At 46.2% G+C, this 23,276-nt stretch overlaps 1 protein-coding gene across 6 annotated transcripts in view; it reads left to right on the forward strand.

Moving 5' to 3' along the window:
• The window catches only part of PRKCQ (protein kinase C theta), a 122,058-nt gene extending 98,988 nt beyond the window's left edge, over nucleotides 1-23,070 (forward strand). For all 6 annotated transcript variants that reach the window (XM_037065982.1, XM_037065984.1, XM_037065986.1 and 3 more), the window contains 6 exons: nucleotides 3,535-3,626; nucleotides 5,273-5,335; nucleotides 6,437-6,575; nucleotides 11,310-11,498; nucleotides 20,899-21,027; nucleotides 21,815-23,070. In XM_037065982.1, the coding sequence (XP_036921877.1) occupies nucleotides 3,535-3,626; nucleotides 5,273-5,335; nucleotides 6,437-6,575; nucleotides 11,310-11,498; nucleotides 20,899-21,027; nucleotides 21,815-21,970 (768 nt within the window). In that variant the 3' untranslated portion in view covers nucleotides 21,971-23,070. The remainder of the gene's footprint in view (nucleotides 1-3,534; nucleotides 3,627-5,272; nucleotides 5,336-6,436; nucleotides 6,576-11,309; nucleotides 11,499-20,898; nucleotides 21,028-21,814) is intronic.
• The last annotated feature ends 206 nt before the right edge of the window (nucleotides 23,071-23,276 follow it).

Genomic DNA, 23,276 nt, shown 5'->3' on the forward strand with positions numbered 1-23,276 from the left:
AGAGTCTTTAGGTTAGTAAAGAAGAATGTCGCCGGGGACCTTGCTGATACCTTGCATTTTTGCCGAGGTTGAGACGGAGGCCCAGGGGTGGTGTGCCTTACCTGGCCACCTGCTAGTTAGTGACACGACAGATGAGAATCTCCACAACACAAATGCAGTGCCAGCTCGGTTGACAAATTCTACATCTAGGGCATCCCTTCCCCCAACACCACACCGTGTTAATTCTCGCTCAACCAAAAGGATCATTTGCATCAGTTAAAGGATCACTAGGCCTAAAGAAGAGCTGGCTGTACCAGCGAGACAGTCTCGAGTTCAGGAGGCCATGCGCCCCCAGGCTAGGCTGCTTGCTTTTTCTCTCTGAGCCAGACCAGAACAGAAAGAACAGATGAGGAGGTCCAAGTCCCTGGACTGTGCAGTTCCTTTCTTTTTGAAGGAGTGGCTGTATGTTTTTATTTTGTTTTATTTTTACTGGCTTTTAAATTGTTTCCTATAGTTTACAACAGCTACCAGAGATCATATGCATGCTGAGTGCCAACCCTGAGCCAGCACTGCACCCACCCCATCCCCTGTAATACTCAGCAACAACAACCCAGGAGGTGGCAATATTAATGCCTCCATTTCACCAGTGAGGAATCTGAGGCTCAGGAGAGGCTAAGTAACTTCTCCAAGGTCACTTAGAGAGAAGCTCTGAATCTGGGTCCGAGTAGAGGCAAAGACCATGGCCTTCACAACTACCCTGCGTGGAGTTCTTCTGGGCTGGGTCCTACTCCACCCAACTCGGAGTTTCCCCAGTGGGCAGACTTTGGTTTCTGGGGGTGGTCCTGCAGGGTTCCAGGTCAGTGGCAGGTCACCGTCAACTCTGAGCACTCCCTTCCCAGCCATTTATGAATGTTTGAGGCTACTGTGGTCATATTTACTTTTTATGACTGGGATTTGGGACTGAACTTTGAAAAGGTTTACCTACTCTTCAAACTGCAATTCTCAAAACCCAACCCCCAGGACTGTGTGGTTTGTACATACATTCATTTCTGCTCATTTCGTCACAGGGCCATCTCATTGGGCCTGGAGTGGACCCAACAGCTCCTGGATGAAAGGGCCCTTGAGACTTCCAAATAGCCATCAGAACCCCTAGCAGAAGGCAAAGGTCCTCAAAACAGCACCCTCTAGGGGAGTGACAAGTCTCCCCACCCTGCTCACCCAAGCTGGACTTCCAGGAAGGGACTGCCCTTACCCCCTTTAAAAAGCCCCTATGTTAGCTGGTATTCACCCAAACCAAAGCTTAAACTGAAGCAAAATGTCGTCATAAACAACCAAAGGCAACCAATGGGCTCTTTTCAGTGCCCCCAGTGTAATATAAAGATAAGAACTAGAACAGATTGTTTTTAAAGATTTATTGTAGAGCCATAATATCTTTTAGTAAGATTGAGTGTGGCATGCAACGGGCTACAGTCTCCATTACTATTTCATCAATAATCACTACATCAGCGTGGCCTTCTTGGAAAGCCCACAGCGGTAAACGCTGACCGAGCCTGTGGTTTCTTAGGCTCTTTCACTGCCCAAATTCAGTCCCCTAACTCCCACCATGGGTCACAGTCCACTCTGGACAAGGGAACTGATATGACCTCTGTGCAGGAATGCGTACGAATGAGGGCTGGCCTTTTGGCGTTGAGTTGCCTTCCCCACTTTCTCCAAGTCCAAGCTGACAATTTGTAAATCCTGAAATCTCAGGCATTATAGGAATTTATAAACAGGTACAGGGAATCTTCCAGAGGTGCACTGTTTATAAACATCCTAACAGGTACAGGGAATCTTCCAGAGGTGCACTGTTTTAAATGGTCTCACTCTGAGCTTTTATACTTTTCATTCTCTTGAGTACTTAGGAGACCCCAGCACTGTGTGTACCCAGGCCATCAAGGTTTGGGGTAAAAGGCTAAAGGTTAGAAGCCATTCATGTGGTATTTATGACAGCAAGAGCTTGGAGGAAGATATACTAATGAGAAAGCAGGTGTGTGCAGATGAAGCAAATGACCACTCTCAAAGTATGTTTAAGATATCAATGTTTGACTTCGGTCTGCAGAGAATTTCAGCCTATCCACAAGAGGAAGAGTGGGCTCCAGTGACCTCCCATCAAAGGTCAACCTTGGACAAAGCAGAATGACGCTTGCCTTTACCTGAATTACTGAGCTAATCCTCACAGTACTGGGTTTCCTTAGTTTTGTGGAACGTGTAACAGGCAGTGTTTGTCACTGTCAGACCAGAATGCCGTGTCTGCCAGCAGCTAATGTGCCCCAAAGCCACAGCCAGTTTCACATTAAGACTTAAAGGTTAATTCTGTTAAAAACCACCCAGGTGAGGTTTTCAGGTGCAAATTTATGCACAGACATGCCACACCTTATGGATTACTAATTCTGTGGTTCGTGTGGACCCTAAAGAATCAGGGCCCTCAAAGTGCCATGAGTATTCTTATAGAGGACAGAGTGTCACACATTGCAAAAGGAGCTCAGACTTGCTGGAATCACAGCCACCTCCGAAACTCCGACCACACCCTGCAGGCCTCAGCCTCGCCTTCCATGGCTGCCAGTCCANCCAAAGCCACAGCCAGTTTCACATTAAGACTTAAAGGTTAATTCTGTTAAAAACCACCCAGGTGAGGTTTTCAGGTGCAAATTTATGCACAGACATGCCACACCTTATGGATTACTAATTCTGTGGTTCGTGTGGACCCTAAAGAATCAGGGCCCTCAAAGTGCCATGAGTATTCTTATAGAGGACAGAGTGTCACACATTGCAGAAGGAGCTCAGACTTGCTGGAATCACAGCCACCTCCGAAACTCCGACCACACCCTGCAGGCCTCAGCCTCGCCTTCCACGGCGGCCAGTCCAGGGCCCCAGCTCTGACAGCATGCATGGCACCCTCTGCCAGGGGCATCATGCTTTTCAGCTGCGGCTTGCCATAAGCAGAGCCTGCCCTGGAGAAAAATAAGGCTATACTAGACTGCAAGCTCCCTGAATGCAGGACTGTGTCTCCTTATCTTTGGAGGGTGAGGCGGCAATGAGCATCTCCACACTCATTTCTCCCACAGGGCCGTGCCTGTAACAAATGTTCAGAACTACTTACTGAGTGTTGAGTGAACGGATGCTTTCACCCTGCCCCTAGAGTCAAGCCTCTGTATGTGTTTATTCTACCATTCTACACACTGTCAATTTCAGGGGTATACAACCAGCACCCACAAAGTGCCCAACACCATCCCAGTCGGGCGGGCAAGTCCAGTTGGACCCTCCCTTGCATAGTGCCCCATCTGCTGCATCCTGGCCCCCGGTCATCCTAACAAGCATTCCACAGGCTCCCAGGCTTCTGGGGGGTCAGAAATACTTCAGATCAGCGAAATGACTTTAACAGTTTTTTCGTAAGTGATCTCAAGACAGAACTGGTTCCTGTGAAATTATCTAAATCCATTTAAAAAGTAATGTTCGTGTTCTTTTTTTTTTTTTTTAAGGAAACTAAAGGTTGGGACTGTTTTTTGTTTTCCCCAGGAAAACCTCTTTTTTGTGATGGAATATCTCAACGGAGGAGACTTAATGTACCACATCCAAAGCTGCCACAAGTTTGACCTTTCCAGAGCCACGTAAGAGCCCTTTGAAGGGTTTGGGGGTTTCCGCCACCCTCAGCAGTTACCCTGTCCCCACAGTGCCCACAGAGCACGCGTTCCCTGTGCTGTTTTTGTTTCCCCACCCAGCACGCCTCACTCCCAGGGCCAGGGAACCCTGAGAATGATCACACAGGGCCACTGTGTTCCCAGTTTGTGAGTCTCACATTCTTATCAGTTTCGTTTTATTTCTCTGTGTTTTGAAATCAACTCTTTAGTTTCTCAAAGAGATGCCCCATGCCTCAGGCTTCTCAACAACCTGAGCATGGAAGAAAACTTTACCCTTTCAAAAGAGACCAGTTAAGGGGGGCACAGATCTTACAGGTGGTCACCGGATGAGGCTTCAGCCGTGGCCTTTCGTGGGAAGGTCAGTCTGAAGCCATAGAGCATATGGCTCCGGAGCATGAGAATCAGGAAACCGGGAGGGGCGCTTAGTCTGAGAATAAAACTTCACCTTCTTGGGCCACTCTAAACACAGGTGCAGTCGAGCGGGCTGTGTTCTCAGGCACGACTGCCACTGAGGACCTGCAGCCACTCTCAGCCCACCCCCCGGCCCTCGAGGCCCCTCTTTCCTGAGTGGGAAAACCACTATGATGGTCAGCAACAAACCAAAAAAATGGTGCCAGGAGGCCCATGTAAACATGCTGGGTGCACACGGCTTTATTTCTTCAATAGCCTTTCACGGGCCCCCAGTGACCGCTTGGAGTGGTTGAGTTAGAGCTGGGCGGAAAAGACGGCTTGCTCCCCAGCCTCTGCAGAAACCCTTCTGCAGGGGCCGGTCTGTGAGATCCAGTGGGCCACACGCCCCCAATCTCGTGGCCTCCAGGAACCACCAGCAAACTGCCCAGAGATAATCCTATGGGGTAGCCACAGCCAAGAAACCGCCGGGCATTTTTCCACTAGAAAGGTTTCACTCCCTCCAACCCCCTTTTCAGTTGTGCAAGGCATGCAGGCCACCAGACACAGGCGTGTCCTCAGGGCCTCTCAGAGCCTCTCCAGGCCTCCCAGGGCACATGCAAACCTCACTTGAGGGAGTTCTCCCTCATCCCCAGCTTTAATCCCCCCAGTGCCAGTGCACATTCTCTTCCTTTCCATCTGTCGGGAAGATGGAGAGCCCGATAGCACCTCCCATCTTCTCACATCCTTCTCCCACCCCCCTTAGGGCTGCGCATGAACAAGTCATTTTATTTGGAACGGCCCTGAGCACAGGTCTAGGGGCTGCAAAGCAGAGCTTAAAATAAAAGGGAAAATTATTTACTACTAAATTATTATACTATATATATATATATTATACTATATTATTTTACTATGCCATTACATTTAATGTTTGCATGTGTTTTACTAGGGAAAAGTGACAGGTTGAGCTCTGTAGTTTAAAATATAAAAATGAGCACTCGCTGCAGGCAGGACGAACTCCGGACACCAGCTCTGCTTCACCCTCATCCTCATCTTTCTGCTAGGCTGAAAGAAAACTGCACATGTGCACAGAGGGATTGTGCACGAACAAAGGGGAGTGTATACGTTTAGCACTGGCCTGCGCAGAGCACTCACTGGGCAGAGCGGGGGTTTGATTTTGCTCTGTCGATGCCCTCATGGTGAACCTTGCCTTTCCTTCCTTCCCTCAGGTTTTATGCCGCCGAAATCATTCTTGGTCTGCAGTTCCTTCATTCCAAAGGCATTGTCTACAGGTACAGTTTTCCTTCGACACCACGGCCCCTGGTCCAAGTCACATGACCTTGCACTTCAGGGCCATGGAAAGGCCGGAGTGCCTTTGTGTCTCACCCAGGCTTCCTGCCCACAGTGATAACACAGATAGTGATTTAAACATAAACAAGTGAGAAAGTCCAATCCCCAAAGCAATAAGGTTCTGATAGTATTCTGGTCTGGATTCCAGCCCTTGCTCTTATTCATCCTCTCACCTCCATGTTTCTGATTCCCTGCCGACACTCTGTGCTTTCTCAGTTATGTCCCTCACACGTCTTGTCTTTGCCTGTGTTTCCTTTGGGCCACCTACAAATGTTGGTTGAATGTTCTCCTTTGGCGGGGGAGGGGCATGTGGGGAGCTCTCCCGAGAACACCCAAACACGCCGATGGAAGCCTGTGAGCCCACACCCTGTAGGTGTGCACAGAACACCACGTGTGGCCTCTTTTGTGAGTGGGTGTCTGTCCAAAACCTCTCCATGGTACGCCATCGTTTCGCTCCTCAGATGAAAGCTATTGGACCTCAATCTCCTCCTTTTCTCAAAACATGGTCACTGACATTTATTTAACACACAAATCTTCAAGAGCTTGGTTGTCTGGTTTCCGACTCACTGCAGAGTGAGGGGGAAAGTACACATAAAAAGGAAGCGAGCTAGACGGGAGGCTGGCCCTCCAGCTGGAGGCCAGGACAGCAACGCAGAGAGAAGGGACAGTTGAGAGCCTGACACAATGGGAGGGTGCAAGACAACAGAGGGGACGCGGGGGGTGGGGGGATCACATGCTCTCTTGGGGCAGAGGCTCACAGTCATGACCCGGAGTCATCGACAAGGTGAAGTGATGTCCGGCAGTTCTGCTTAACCCAGCCCCCATACTGTCCCCCGTGGGGATGGTTACTACCAGGCTGCGGTGCTCACGGTGCTCACGGAGGAGGCTGGCAGTGCACTCCGGGACAGCTCCCTGGTTCCCTGGGGTGCAGCCAGGCGAGGGCCGCCCGATTTAGAGTGATGAGACCACCCCTCAGATGGCAATTCTATGTTAGCAAAACTGGAATTATTAAAGTGACATTTTCTTTTGCTTTTGTTTTTCAGGGACCTGAAGCTAGATAATATCCTGTTAGACAAAGACGGACATATCAAGATCGCAGACTTCGGCATGTGCAAGGAGAACATGTTAGGAGATGCCAAGACAAACACTTTCTGTGGGACCCCTGACTACATCGCCCCCGAGGTAGGGATGCGCAGCGCCCCTCCCCAGCCCAGCGCCCCTCCCCAGCCCAGCGCACCCTGGGGCAAGCACACTGCTCCTTCTTCCTGAAAATCAGAAGATTATAAGTATTTTGGATCAGGATTTGAATCTGCTTTTCCGAGTATTTCATAAGTGGGACTGCACATAGGGGCTGCTGTTACTGCTTTTAGGGGGATGGTACTCATGCTAATTAGGGCCTCTCTCTAAGTGGTGAGTGGCCTTTCCATCATGGCTCCTCCCCTCTCCCAGCCCTCCCCCCAGCCTTCAGATATCCTCACTCAGTCAGACCCAGTGAGGAAAACGACAGGGAAGAATCAGGTGGACACTGAACAGGACCATAGTAACTAACCACCTAAGTCCGGCAGGGTCGTTTTGGGGCCAGGAAAACCTGCCCTGCGGTTTCTAAGCCGCCGCTGTGTGAGCATGGAGAGGCGCTGAGTGCGCTGATGTAGTCCCTCTTCTACAAACTGAGGACAACACTTCTATCGTGTCACTGCAAGACTGAGATGAGAGAACCTAGGAAAGTTTAAAAGGGGGGACATTGCTCTCATGTTCTGAGCCCCGAGAAGAACGGCATTTGCTCAGGAGGCGTCCATCCATCCAACCACCCGGCGCCGCCCCCCTTCTCGACCCCGTGTTACAGTTACCCCAGCTGCCACAGAGGCAGATGGGACACCCTGACCAGCACCCTTCCCATGGCATAACAGTTGTCATCGTTGCTACTTTGTCTTTGAAACTCCCTGCACTACTAGGTGATGGCTCTAAAATCAGGGGCCGTTTCTTATCCCCTTTTTAATAACTTTGTGTTTTGAAACAATTACAGATTCAGAAGTTGCAGAAATCATACAGAAATGTCGCTCACATACACCCTCCACCTAGTGTGTTCCAATGGTTATTTCTGTGGCACAATCAAAACCAGGGAATGGTTATCGGTACAAGGTGTGTTTAGTTCTGCACCATTTTGTCACATACATAGATCAGTGTAATCTCACTCACTCTCTATCCCAGTGCAGGGCTTGGCACACTAAGGCCTGGTTCCTGACAGGCCATGGCCTGGGGCTTGAGGACCCCTGCTCAAAAGGAATCCCTTTGCCCCAGTCCCCCAGACTTCTCCAATTCCTTGCCATCCTCTTTGCTGACACCTCACTGCAGGCCCCCAGCCTCTCTTGTCTGGACCCCAGTGACACCCTTTGACCCTCTTTCCTCTCCATCACCATCCAACTGCCAGTCCATCTTTATATATTTTCAAGCATGTGTGTGTGTGTGTGTGTGTGTGTGATTCTGATCTAATTACAGTCCTGATGTGGTGGTGTGGTTCGCTTCTGTCTGTCTTTGGTTAAAGATGTCTCTCTAGCGGGTGCTCAGTTGGTCATTCAGGATGATTTTTCTGTGATTCCACTGTCACTCCAGATTGGTCCTGGGAGGAGGTCAGTGCAGCTTCTCCCTGCTCTGCCGCCATCTTGGACCTCCTTATATTTTCACACATTTTGAGCTGTTCCCTCGTCTGTTAGAAAAGCACCCCCAGTACATACGCACTTATTTTATACGTGAGCCTCACCTGTTTTTGCCAATATAGTACGTGTCATAAAGCATGCCTAAAGAGGAGAATAATCAGGTTGAACTGAAGATGAAACAGCATTAAATAACTAAATGTTGTTATGTTTATTAATAATACATATTTATGGTTCATTAAAATAATAAGATTAAATAACCAAAGACCAGGCTTCAGAACATAGTTCTTAACACACTAACCACAAGACCTTCAACAAGACAGGTAACCTCCCCAAGTCCAGCCATTTCCCTTGTTGGCTATAACAGAACCTACTTCAGAGGTTCTTGTAAGTAAAACACAAACTGCCTGGAAAACCCTGTCAGCAAGCATTTGCAGACATTCTGTTTTAGCAGTATGTAATTGAGCATAAATTTCCTTTTTTTCTTCCTCCTAACTTAAGACTAAAATTCTTTATTAACATCACCCAGGCTTAGATGGCTTAATTACCGCCACAGCTGTCTCCTGTCCTCCAAATTCCTTGGCATTTTCCTGCCAAATGAAGTTGTTTACACATCAAGAGGTGACGCACCATCAGTTTCTGGTTGCTCTGCGCTCCCCCTTGTGGCATATCCTGGGAACTGCGTGCAAACCGGGCCCCACTGGAGGCAAATTTCAGAATTGTGTATGTGTGCACGTCTTTCTTTTCTTTATCATTCCCCCTGGGTATTTCAGATTATTCCTTAAGGCAAATATTATTTCTTTTCTAAACTTTAAGGTGAACTTTAGCTTTCAAATATTGAGTTAGGCTAGCAGGTAGCATTTTTTATCTCAGAAGTCAGCAGCAGATTGAAAAATTCTGTTCGCAACTTGATCCTTAGTTTCACAAATGGGCACTAGTTAATCAAGACAGATATTTATCATATAACATGCAGTCACCTCCATCCGGCAAAGCGCTTTGTCCTTCCTGCTTTTTACTTGATCCTCACACACAATAAGGGACTGAGGCAGAAGCAGGACCTGCAGAGATTTGCGTGGCCTTCACGACTGTTTTGTTGCTGTTTGTTTAGCGAGTCTTATGTTGGAGACACTTTCACAGTAAGCCTGAGCCTCACTCCAAGCCTGGCTCCCCTCCCAAGGACAGGCCTGGGGCGAGGCAGGGGCCAGAGATGGCTGCTGCGCTCGTTATTCTACTGCATCAAAAACTTCCCCAGCATCAGGACACACGGCTTTCCTGGAGAATACTGAAACGTCTAGAACTGTCACGTCACTCCCCTCTCCTAAGGCCACCCGTGCTGCGGTTCCACTGTTCATGCCAAAGGCCCACTCCAAAGGGAAATTCCATTTCCGACGAGGAATGATACAGCCACGTGACTTCTGTGTTTGCGTGTGTGCTCACTCAGGCGAGCTGAGCCGGAAGCGGCAGGGTGAAAGGGACCCCAGGAGGGTCCAGTCTGGCTTTTTAAATTTAGTACTTTGATATTATTATTCCATCTCCATTTTGTTTGGGGTAATAAAGCAGCTTGCTCTCAAATCATCCTGGCAGCAGCAGTCATGAAAGACAAGGGTTTTCTCTTCTCCATTTAAAAAATTGTGTTCCTGCTGTGTACTGATTTTAACTGTGGTAAAATATACACACTGTAAAACACACCAGCTTAACCGTTTTAAAGAGTACAATTGGTAGTGGTAAATACATGCGCATTGCTGTGCAACCAATCGCCTGAACTTTTTCTTCTTGCCCAACTGAAACTCTATACTCATTCAACAACAGCTCCTGATTTTCCCAGCCCCTAGAAACCATCATTCCGTTTTCTGTCTCTCTGAAATTCACTCCTCTAGGTACTTACTGCAGGTAAATGGAATCATACGGCATTTGTGTTCTTGTTACAGGCTTGGTTCACTTAACACAGCATCCTCAAGGTTCACCCATGCTGTTCACGTCAGGATTTCTTTTCTTTTTAAAGCTCAACAATATTCCACTTTATACACAGACCACACTGTATATCCATTCATGCACTGATGAATCCTATGTATAGGGTTTTTTTTTTAAAGATTTTATTTATTTATTTATTTTTAGAGAGAAGGGAAGGAAGGAAAAAAAGATGAGGGAGAGAAACATCAATTAGTTGCCTCTCGCAGGCCACCAACCGGGGAGCTGGCCCACAACCCAGGCGTGTGCTCTGAGCTGCAACCTTGTGGTTTGTGAGCCGATGCCCACCCAATGAGCCACGCCGGTCAGGGCCCTGTGTACTGTTTTAGAGAAGGTTACAGCAGGGTTTGTTGGGATGAAAAGCACTGAGCTTAGTGACATGACATTCTCTGTGACCCAGCATTAGAAAGGAAATCACTGAATGGCCACGGTACAAAGCCTGTTATGCCAGAAAGTGGATTGGTAAAAGGGCAGAAATCTTTCTAAAAACTAGGTGGGATTCCAGACTTTAAAATAAATCTACCTTTCTTAAGAATAGACCACACTGGTTCTACTCAGAACATTGGTATGTTAGCCTGTCTCAAGGTTTGAGTCTGAGAGTATTAAACTAGTGAGGATTTAAGGAATGGACTTGTTCAGATGACCTCACTGGACGCTTGATTACCTACAGAAGCTTTGCAAAGACTCAGGACAGTAGAAGTACAACACTGGGTTTGGTTTAGTTGGTCACCTCGGAGGCACTGGGGAGCCAGGATAGACACCAGCTTTCTTAGGGTCTGAACCTACTGCCCAAGCCCTAACATCACCAGTGGGAAATGAAGGCTAACAGTACACACAGTGATGTCATTTTGTTTAAGGCACAGACGGCAAACACAAGGCCTGCAGGCTGAATCCAGCCCTCCACCTTGTTTCTACCTGGCGGCAGTGCCAGGCTCTTATTTAACAGTTAAGGAGTAGTCACATTTACAGACCTAAAATTACATTCGGCCCTTTGAAGGCAACTGTGAGGCTGATGTGGCCCCCGGTGAAAATGAGTTTGACATCCCTGGTTTAAAGCCAGAGGAAAAGTAAGAAATAGAAACTCAAAAATGTTTCCTCGGTTTTAGCATCGCCCACTCATGTGTATCCAGTCTTCAGCTTCTCAAAAGTTTCCATTGTCAGTGCAATCTTTGCTAAAACCACACACTGCTGTCATCACCATCAGTTATTTACTGAGTGGCCTTGGAAAAGCCTGTGCGAGGCTTTCACTCACTGACCTCATTTTTATTAATTACGTCTGTGCCTTCTGGTCACACAGATCTTGCTGGGTCAGAAATACAACCATTCTGTCGACTGGTGGTCCTTTGGCGTTCTCCTCTATGAAATGCTCATTGGCCAGTCGCCTTTTCACGGGCAAGATGAAGAAGAGCTCTTCCACTCCATCCGCATGGACAGCCCCTTCTACCCGCGATGGCTTGAGAAGGAGGCCAAGGACCTTTTGGTGAAGGTAAGAAGGGACGCCAAGGAGACTTGATGGGGTTAGCGTTAGGTTTTCTGACCAGTGTTGCCATTCACTTCTGAGCTTGGCTGTATACATGGCAAAGTAAGTGATGATTGTACTGAACTGAATTGAAATGGAATGCTCACCTTCTCTGCCTTAACTGAGGCACCCGTGTGATGAACATTGGTAGCAATAAGTCCTCATGTGCGTAATTTACTAAAGAACCAGTTCCGTGACTCTGGGATGCTCAACTTTGAGATGTAGTTAATTCATTGAACAATCACAGTCTTTGGCTTAAAACTCAACTTTTTGTGTCCCCATAGTCCCTATTAAATCTGTTCAGTCCAGTTCATCTCCCCTGCTCCTGGCTGAAAACTGGACAGGATGCATGACTTTTCTGCTCACTCTTGGGTAAAGGACAAACCACTTGTTACTCTTAGGTCATAAAACACCACCTCGGTTGATAAATTAAAACTGTTCAGTCCAAGATATAAGTCAGCACATCACTACTAACTCTGAAGCAAAGACTTCTGCTCCCTCCCCCTTGGCCAAGTTCATGGCTGACTGTGCTAACCTCTGGAGAAGGGAGTATGGTCATACTGTGTGTGTGTGTGTCTTTGTTCACTCCCTCGCCGTACCAAGAGTTTCTATTTCCGACCATACCAGGTGAAAAGCAGGAAGAGGATGGAGGGATAATAAAGGGAAAGAATTGTTCATATGTGGCTGGATGGCTTCATGCTCTTTCAGTTTGGTGGGTTATTAAAGCCAAGCCTTTGGTATGGCATTTTAGTAGAGCTTTTGAAAATCCCTATCACTGGGGACATTTTTGGCTGAAGCCCTTGAGATACAGGCTGCTCAGTGCATTTCCCAGCCCGTCCCACACCAGCCTCTAATCCAGCAGTGCTCCATCCCTCTGGGACTCAGGGTCTCTCACTGCTGGCTGCCTGCTAGGCCGTCTCTCTGGCAGACCAGAGCTCCTGCCACTTCTGCCGTCTGGGTCCACTGGAGTATTCGTGCATTTTTCACCCTAAAACTCAAAAAGTGCAGGCTGTCGCCATCTCAGCAGCAATCTCCAGAATGTAGCACCAACACAGGGGTCAGACACCTGTCTGAGACAGCCCAGGATCCATTAAGAATTGGTGAACAGTGCTACAGATGCAAACTTGGCTCTGAGAACCACAGGCCATGAACCTGGAGCTCCTGGGGCAAACCACTGTGGAGACAGGGCAGGCACTGAAAGCAGTCATTAAAGACTTGGACTGTAGACAGAGTCCCAGTTTACCTTTTCTGAGGATGCAGGATTCCATCTACAGCACAGGTGGCAAACACAAGGCCCGGGGGCTGAATCCGGCCCTCCACCTTGTTTTATCCGGCCCTGCCTCTTGTTTCTACCTGGCAACAGCGCTGAGCTCTCAATTGTTAAGGAGTAAGTTACATTTACACAGTCCTAAAATTACATTCGACCTTTTGAAGGCAACCCCAGGGCTGATGTGGCCTCCAGTGAAAATGAGTTTGGCACCCCTGCTCTACACTGACTGTAACAATTTGTAAAAATTGAAAATAAATCGTGGTAATATGACATGCTAATTAATGTAATAATAATAACCACCCACATTTACTGAGCTATCCCAGCAACTGTGGATCAGAAGGACCCTTCTAGTATGAGGCTAACAAATCTAAAACAAATGTACCAAGCTCTGGCTGGTGTGGTTTGGTGAATTGAGCTCTGGCCTGTGAACTGAAAGGTCCCAGGTTTGACCCCCAGTCAGGGCACATGCCTGAGTTGCAGGCCATATCCCCAGCTAGGGACTTGCATGAGGTAGCTGATCGATGTTTCTGTCCTTCCGTTTCTCCATCCCTTCCCTACTCTCTAAAAATGAAGAAATAAAAATATTTTTTTTAAAAAAAGAAGTGGACCAAGAATACAGGTGTTTTGAACAAAACAGTGTTATGATTTCTGGCATCTCAGATCTCAGCTAGCTAAAAAAAAAAATCATTTAGGGAAATTAATTTTAGCCTTCCTCTTCCTACATTGAAAAGGGAAATAAGATAAACTCTTTCAACATTAGAAGCTATCCGTGAATTCTAAATGTAAACTTATAAGGAGATTACCAGGCAACGTCTACTTCTTCTCACGAGAAACTGCTGGAAATTAAATTTTAAGGGCAAACACGTCTACCTTTCTCCCACAACTGACAACTTGTCTGGGTTATTTGAAATGTTGGGGCCACTCCGGGCTCTCCCTGAGGAACAAGATGTGGAACTGGAAGGGCTGATGAACCCCCAGGGAAGCCCCCCCACCAGGTGCGGGGCAGGGGGGGGGGGGGCCAGGGGGTAGGAGTCTGAGCCAGCCCAACTCAGCCTTCCCTTTTCTTGACTGTGATCCCAGCAGCAATAAACTTAGAAAGCCCTCCAAATGATCGATTAAATTCACTTTTAATGACTAAACAAAACACATATAAAATGAAAGCTAATTTTAAAATTAACCAATTTAAAGAACATAATAGTAAAAATAAAAGCAGGATGACAGTATAAACAATTTTCCTTACATAAAGGCAAGTTCAAGCGTTATTACAGTTGCCACATTTATTTTACTCAACTTTTTGAAGCACTTAACATGAGGTGTGTTAGTCGGGTGGCTGACATAAGGAAACACTGCAGCCTGCGTGCTTAAACAACAAAACATTACAGATTCACTCACAGTTCTGGGGGCTGCAAGGCCAAGATCAAGGTCCAGAAGGGTTGGTTTCTAAGGAAGACTTTCTTCCTGGCTTGCAGCCTGCCTTCCCGAAGGGTCCTGAAATAGCGGAGCACTCTGCCATCTCCTCTTAAAGGAACACTAATCCTATCAGGGGAGGCCCCACCCTGATGACCTCATTTAACTTCAATTACTTGCCTATTCTAAGTACTCACACTGGTGGTTAGGGCTTCAGCAAAGACATTTGGAGTGGACACAATTTAATCCACAGCTCAAGGACAGCGCTGAGGCCTGGGCCTAAATAAATAAATAAATAATAACACCAGAAAAGGGAAATAAGAAAAAGGCTTGTGGGCTGTCTCGAGACCCTGGAGCTACAGCTGCAGCCCACCGTCACCCGCTGATGCTGCCCAAAGCTGAAGGCTGTGCTTCCCAACGCCACCTCCACCTGGGGTCTGGGAGCGCTCTCAGCAAGCAGTGAGGGTGAAGGAGTAGCTGGGGACAGGTGGAGTTAAGCAGAAGTTAAGCCCTTGGAAAGATGCCAAGAGCAATGGTTTCAAAGGAGAGAAAAACTAGGTAGGAGGAAAGAATTACTTCCGGCTGGAGGAGAAAAGATGAAAAGTCATGTATATGAAATACTACTTGGCGATAAAAAGGAACGAATGATTATTGATATACAGGATAACTCGCGTGGGTCTCAAGGGCACCGTGCTGACTGTATGAGTCCATGCCTGTAACGTCCTTGAAAGGATGACACTGTGGAGATGGAATCAGGTTCCTGTTGCCAGGGTGAGGGATAATGGGGGCAGGGGGCCGCCTATTAAGGGCTATCCCAAGGGAAATCTTTGACAGGACAGTTCTGTCTTGTTTGTTGTGGTGGTTACCCTGTTCAACACATGTGATAAAGTGACATACTGTACCAGACATACTGTACCAGACATACTGTACCATACTGTGCGATGCCAGTTTCCCTCCCAGTGCTGGTACTGTACTGTAATTATGTAAGATGTAAACGTTAGGGGAAACTTGGTGAAGCGTGTGCAGACATCTCTGTGGGATATTTTAACATCCTGTAAACCTGTATGTATATGTATGTATATGTATGTCCCACAGAATTTATAGGTTGAAGCCCTAATCCTTCAATATGATGGTTATCAGCCCTGGGTGGCTCTGTGGATTGAGTGCCAGCCTGTGAACCAAAGGGTCACTGGTTCAATTCCCAGTCAGGGCACATGCCTGGGTTGTGGGCCAGGTTCCCAGTAGGGGGCATGCAAGAGGCAACCACACACTGATGTTTCTCTCCCTCTCTTTCTCCCTCCCTTCCCCTCTCTCTAAAAATTAAAATTAAAAAATCTAAAAACATGGTAAAGATAGTAAATTTCAAAATAAATTAATTAAAATAAATTAAAATTATGATGGTTATCAGAGGTAAGAAGGCCTCTGGTAGGTACTTAGGTGTAGCTGATGCAACGGGGGTGAGGCTGCAGGATGGTATTAATGCCCTTATAGAAGGAGGAAAAGAGATCTCTCCCTCCAAGGGTGTGCACCGAGGAAAGGCCGTGTGATCACACAGTAAGAAGGTGGCCATCTACAAGCCAAGAAGAGAGTTTTTACCAGAAGATGAACACACTGGCACCTTGATCTTGAAATTCCAGCTTCCGGGACTGTGAGAAATGAATGTCCGTTGCTTAAGCCACCCCGTCTGTGGCACTTTGGTATAGCAGCCCAAGCATACTAGCACATCGTAATTATTGCAAAATAAAAGTTTATAAACAAAAAAAAATGTAAGGTTAAATGCCAGCAAATATCAAAAAAAAATCTTCTGCAGAGTTTTAATAGCAGGAAAAAGATTTGCTGCTAAAGTAGAAAATAAATGTGGTTAAAGAACAGAAGCCGAGACAATTAAGGATAAAGAAGGGGAGAAAAAGGACTAGTTGATGCAAGAGGTTGTAAATCCAAGGGTGTCCAATCGGCGGCCCATGGGCCACATGCAGCCTGGGATGGCTATGAATGTGGCCTAACACAAAATCGTAAGTTTACTTAAAACATTATGAGATTATTTTGTGATTATGTGTCCCAGTGTATTTAGTGGGTCACCCAATGTGGGGGTGACTTTCCTCGCAAGTCCCCCAGTCTGCCACAGATGAGAGTAAACATGACTGAGACATGATGTGATCTGCTTGGGGAGGAGAGGTGGCCAGTTTCCCAGAGGAAAACGGCCTTGAACAGTGGCCAGTTTCTCAGGGGAAAAAGGCATTGAGCCCCTTCCTCCAAGGGCTTTTATTGGGTTGTAATACACAGGAATACAGGGTGGCAAGGATCAAACAGTAGATAACATTTCAAAGAAATCTGAGAGCTTAGTCTGAGTCAGTCTGTCAGGCAGAGAGTCTTAGAGTTTCCTGCTGGAACCTTTAACGTGAATGAAGGCACTCTTAGCAGAGCAGATTTCACAGGTTTATCAGGAAGTCTTTGGGATGCCAGATTTTTCCCCAGGACACTCTCTAGCAAGGAAAGGAGCTGCACCTCTCCCCAACAAGTATTCAGGCTTAAGAGGATTAGAGCCAGGAAACGCTTCTCCCAGGGGACATGGGAACTCAGGCTATCTCAAAGCTCGGGGGGCAAGAGTCCATTGCTCTTTATTGCAGCCCCCCCCACCAGTCCTTCCATGAAGGCCTCCCAAGTGATTGTGTCTGCCCTAGGTTGCCCCTCCTTTGTGAGGGGTCTTACCCGTCAAGGACTTCCGACCATGCTTTGGGGGCAGGGAGGAAACTGAGGCAGCATTTGCCACCAGAGACAAGCCTTGTCTCCTGTGGCTCCCATTCCAGAGGTCACTGACTCCTCCTTAGCCACAGGGGGTAGAGTTACAATTCCTAGAACCAGGCAGAGCATCCACAGCAACCCAAGACCATTCTTCTTCTTTCGGTGTGGTCCAGAGACACTGAAAGGTTGGACACCCCTGTCAGAGTTTGCTGTCCCACATGACTCAGTAAAAATCCCATGCCTTTGCTCCACGGAGGGAAAGTAGCTCCCACCCTTGTTTTACAACCAGGCTGACAAAAGCTAGTTTCCATTATGCAATTTTCTGATTGTAACTCTGGCTTCTAGTTTCATCTGTGCCCCTCATTTGCTTTATAACTTTTATCCAACAGCCTCCACATCCTTGAGCTCTTTTTTGGTAAAAATCAAAAGTAACATTTCTGAGAAACTTCCTCTGGGGAATTATACCTAATGTTGTGAAACCCAGGAGTAACGGGTCTTCTGGAAAAGCTGAACGAAGCAGCATGTAGTGGCATCTGTCACAGCAGCGGTGTCAGTACCAGACTCTCCACTTTAGCCCTCAGAGCACATGGATGCATGGGGCGCACTGAACCGTCTGCCCGTCCAGAGAGGCTGCCCTCCGTCAAGAATTATAGCTGGGACGCTGCACTGCAGTTGACTGTTACCAGAGAAGTGCCTCTTTCTTCCCCATTTATTCATCCAGGATGCAGCCCATTTGTTTGGAAAATGATGGAAAACTAATGATCTCAAACAGAAATGCCTCTCCCCTTCATAGAAAGATACTTCTGTGGAGGGGATGAAGAGAGAGAAAAGATTCCAGCAACAGGGGCTGAGCACTGGGAGCCGTGCTCAGAAGCCCAGCACTGCTTTCTTGCCTAGGCAGTTGAATAAATGTGAACAAACTCCAGCTACATCCTGGCCACTTATGTAAGCAGCATGCTGTTTCCTGTAAATGTAAACCACCCTTCTGACAGCTTTTATGAACAAAAGCAAGTCTGTCTCCATGAATGTTTTTTGCCTCAGTGCGAATTCCCTGCCACGGACCCAACACCTTCCACGAGGTCACCCGTCATCTTCAGGACTGGAGAGGAAGAGGGGGTCTCGAAACTGGATGTTGTATTAGATTCTCATTACACATTTTATCTTTTAAAATATTTATTTTTTTAATTTCATGGGTACATATAACAGGCTCATAACGTTCTTTGTCATGATCCTCTGGATACAAATACCACATGTTATAGAAAAATCTAATGGAAAACCTATGGACACACTTGGCCTCTGGCAGTTACTTCCAACTTAATTCACTGAAGCATTTAATTATAGCAACATGAGCTACTTTGGGGGGGGCCTATTCTTGAGGCACTTACATCTTCTCTCTAGTCTTGTTTCATCGAAATGTCCTTAAGAAGTGGAGTTCAATAATTTATTATGATCATTTCACAGCAGTAGATATGGGGCAAGTCACTTATTCTCTCTGCTTCTAAAAAATCAATCTGCCTTTCCATCTGGTAACTCATACCGGTGTTTGAGTCTAGAGAAGAATGTGTTTGGCTGTGACCTTTGTGCCTTTTGTACATGCTGTTCTATATGCTGCTAACAAGAGGCTAACAGGAGGTGAGGACTGAAGACATGTAATCTGCAAATATACAAATGGAAAGACAGCTCGTTCAATTACTCGATAAGCATTTATTGACCACCTACTTTGTGCGTGGCACTATGCTAGATTCTGTAAGAAACAGAAACACAAATGTTTGTGTCTGCCCTCCAGAGCTTACCCTCTAATGGGAAAAGCAGTCATATATATGTATGTGTGTGTATACATATGGATAACCCCACATTCTATGGAGCGCAGAGAACTGTCCAATGCCAGGAGTAAGAATAGGCTGTCTATAATTCATGATCTATCACTGGCTCGACCTGTGATCCTGAGCAACTTTCTTAGCTATTGTGAGCTTTGGTTTCCTCAACTGACAATTGAGATAATAGCTGGTTTTAGAATCTTGTTTTTAAAATCAGCAAGATATAGCTACGGCATCTAGCCAATGTTTGACTCTAATCAACCCGATGACAATGAATATGACTTGACAAGAAGGGAGAGCGCACTTAAAGTCCAGGTGATCACAGAAAGCTTCACCAAGGAGACAGGTGGTGGCCAAACCCTGGAAGGCGTGTCAGGACCTAATGATGAAGAGAAGGAAATGGGAACAGAATGTGAGGAAAGGCACCTTCTCACAAAATGGAAATGCCACTAGCAAAGAACAGAGGTAGAAAAGGCAGGTGGCATATTCCAAGAGCAGACATGTCTGGACAAGAGCAGAGAGTGTTACAATGAGAACTGAAGGACACGTGCTGGCATGTGGCTACAGCAAGCCTGGAATGCCCACCCAGGGGGCTCAGAGGCTGTCAGACGCACAGGAGTGTAGGTCACCCTGCCTCACCCTGCATTTTACAAGTAAGGAAACAGACTCGGAAAACTTGCTGGAGGCCATGTGGGTAGTAAGCCTCTTACATGACAGACTCCCATTATTTCCACGGCGCAGTGGTTTTCTAATGAGATGCTTTGGAACTCCAAGTTCCCACTGCCAGGGCTCAGCAGCCATCCTACAGCAAGGGGAGCGGAAGTTAGGACCGCGCCGATGACTGACCACTTGCATATACTGGGGCGGTTGCGTGAAGCGTTTCACTTAGACTTCTAAAGAGATTCTCCTAATTAAAAAGAAAGAAAGAGATCTCTACTTTGTTACAGCATATTGTTTGTCTTTTTTTTTCTTTTTGGTAAAGCAGAGCCTTTGAAGCTTATTAAGTAGTAAGACAACTTAAGTAGAGCCATGTTTTAAAACACACAGACTGGCTATTCTTACAAGAGGTAAAAGCAAGAGAGCCCTGCAATTTAGGAGAGAATGGAGGTCAATTTCTGCCAGAACCTCCTGGAAACTATTGCATGTCACCATGGGTTCTGTCCAAGACCCACAGCCTCCTTATGATACCCTCCAACTAGCAGTTATTTATAAATAAACACCTAGCTGATGTGATGGGGGGTGACTATTCCAGACACTCAGGGACCTGTGACTTTTCTAGAGTTCAAGTTTGGACTCTCTGGTTCCTTAATGCCCTTGACATGTTTTGTTTAAGTTTGATGAGTTTCCAGGTTTCTTTCCTGTCCTGGCCGATGTTTATTTTGACTTTCTAGGGGAAAGTAACAGGAGAGGGGACAGAGGAAAATAGCGATGTAACAGGTCAGAGACGGCGAAAGATGAATGAGTGCTAGTCCCGCAGAACCGCAGGATTCAAGAGTGATTCTCAATAATCTCTCGCCGTCCCCACAGCTGACTGTCAGGAACGAGTTACATGACACCCGTACAGTGAGACTGTAACCCTGAGAGGACAACCTTGTAAGAAATCAAACTCGATTAGCGGGCAATCAGCCAAACAATAAAAAGTCACTTATCTATGTCTGTGAGGTTTTACAGACCAGGAATTATGCACACGTGTGTGCATGTCTGTGTGTGTATGTGCTGTTATTTCACTTAACCCTCAGAATGGCCCCAGGAAGAGGACACTTCACTCACTTTGCAGGTAAGAAAACTAACTTACCTGTCACTTGCCAGAGGCTCTATAAATAACCCAGGGCCAAGCCGATTTCAAACCAGGTGTATACGACTCAGAAAACAGAATTTCTAGGGAGTAATGAAGCAAAATCTCAGACTCCAGAACATTCAGAAGGTTTGTTTGAGGGAGAGTGTAGCCGCCAGTTTGACTTGAGTCAACAGTTGGTAACAGTAAGTAAAAAACTAAGGTTAGAAAGGCAAAAAGCCACTTTCTTTGTGGAGTCAAATTCATGAGACTCGCACACCGAGAAGCGCAGCCTCTGTCTGCGGTGAACTGGCCCGTCCCCAGAGAAGTGACCGCTGCCTGTCTGCTTCTTTTCAGCTCTTTGTGAGGGAACCTGAAAAGCGGCTGGGAGTGAGGGGAGACATCCGCCAGCACCCTTTGTTTCGGGAGATCAACTGGGAAGAGCTTGAAAGGAAGGAGATTGACCCACCGTTCAGGCCTAAAGTGGTAGGAGACAGCGGGACGGGGACATTTGCTTCCATGCACTCTTCTATTCCCACCCTGCCTGCCTGTCCCCTTGAGGAGGGGAGGGGTCTGACTCTCAGTTGTGCTGCTATGTATATAAGGATGACTTTTGATCATCTCAGAAAGCTGAATTGTACACCACACCAAACAGAATGTATGAATAAGTGTTTGTTTTTACATTCTCTCTCTTTGTCATGGGCACCAAATGGACCCGGTGGCTTGAGGAGAGTTTGTCCCAATCTGTGTTGTCTTGGAAGTCAGTCCAAGGTGATTAATAATAAAAGTAATGTGGGTGGAGGAGCCAATGGCAGTGAAGGCTGTTGATAAAAGAACAGGAATATATATAATCTGCAAAACCCCACCCTTCTGCTCCCACCCTGCACTGACACACCCCCAACACCCTGTCCCCACCACCGACCCTTCATTCCCTGGAGACTAAAGGAACAGAGTTTGAATTGGAGCTCACCACTTTTCAAAATGTTATCAGTCCTGCTTCATGTACATTATTAGCTAGAAACATTAGATCCTATTTGCATGTTTACAATAAAATCTTTTGTATGAATGTAATTATACTATTGATAAATCGATGAGTAAGGGTCTTAGAGATCATCTTAGAGATGATCACCTGTAAGTATTCAGTTTAGTTTATCTGTAAACACCAACTCTGTCATACACAGATTATAGCCTCAATAACAAACGCAAAGATAATTAATGACTTCAGTGGCTGATTTTCTTTCCTTTTTTTTACCTCTCTTAAACTCTGATGAAGAAATCACCATATGACTGCAGCAATTTCGACAAGGAATTCTTAAACGAGAAACCCCGGCTGTCCTTTGCTGACAGAGCACTGATCAACAGTATGGACCAGAACATGTTCAGAAACTTTTCCTTCATTAACCCAGGGATGGAGAAGCTGATATCCTGAACCCCCTCTCCAGACCCACAAAGGAATCTGCCTTCTGTCTGTGAACTGGTTCGGGTGACACAACTTGGGTTCCTTCTCAACTTGGAAAAGAAAGAAACACTCAACGACAAAGGCTGAGGCCTTTCGGCTCCTCACTGACTGTATCTGTAGCAGAAACCAACGCACCTTCACTACTGACAGCACCTTTGGTTTCTCTCGTCATCTTTCACAGCCACTCTTGAAGTTAGGTCATTACTAACCCTAGTTATTTACTTGAAAGATGGTTCTTCGCACTGTGAAAGATTTGAAAACTTAATTGTGCTCTAACTTATGGCTCTGCACTTGTGCTCCAACTGCTGATCAATGAAATATTTGACTGGAGGAGCAAAGTGAGAACAAACTTCTCAAGACTGAAACAGCATGTTGCCTGGTGTAGTAATGGACTTCATTCAGCTACGGACGAGTAATCACTAACCCCTTCTATTCTGTGTATATCTGTGGAAATGTAAATGGTTGGGGGGGAGCCCTGAATACGCTTTTATGGGAATCCTTCAAATAAACATAGCTTGTAACTTGACATTTACAAATCCATTCCTTCTGATTAGCCATGGAATTCACAGGAGAGTGGGAAGAGCTCCTGCCACGGATATGGAAGGTTTTAATACTCTACTTTGTAGAGTAGGTTTTAATACCCACCTACTCTGAGGATCTTGTCAACATAGGTAATAAATTTAGAGTCCAACAAAGATAGAATCATGGTACTCCTGCCGATAAAACCTTTCCATCGATCCAGTCTCAGATGATTCCAGCACAGTGGCAGCCACTCATTACCATCCTCACATTTATTATAACAAGAAAGGAAATTAAGTGTGTAATTCTTCTAAAAGAAAAAAAAACAGTCCCTGTACCTTACTGGTAAATCTTTGACTTGTAAGTCTCTGTTTAAGCATCATTAAAGATAAAAGACCCATGCATGCTAATTGTAGCAGTCAATCTTGTTTAATTAGAATTCTAGCTATACATTTTTAAGTATCTGTGCTGTTTGTATATTTTGATAAAGTGTTGTGACTTAATGACAAAGAAGTGGGCATGTAAACATGAAATAAAAAAAGAAAGAATGATGCCTCAGAGTAGTTTAATTCCCTACTTGTCCACCTAAACACTTGGTTCTGTCATGGTTATCAAAATGTACTTAGCATTGAGTTGATGTTTTAAATTTTGGAAATCCACAAAAATCCCAAAGTGGGTGAAAAACTCAGATAACCCTTAAGTCATTGGAATCCTATTTCTCTTTCCCTTCACCACAAGGTTTCTTGAAGGGGTGGTC

This window comes from Sturnira hondurensis, unplaced genomic scaffold, assembly GCF_014824575.4.
Source record: "Sturnira hondurensis isolate 20B ecotype Veracruz unplaced genomic scaffold, ASM1482457v3 Scaffold0016284, whole genome shotgun sequence".
NCBI classification, from domain to species: domain Eukaryota; kingdom Metazoa; phylum Chordata; class Mammalia; order Chiroptera; family Phyllostomidae; genus Sturnira; species Sturnira hondurensis.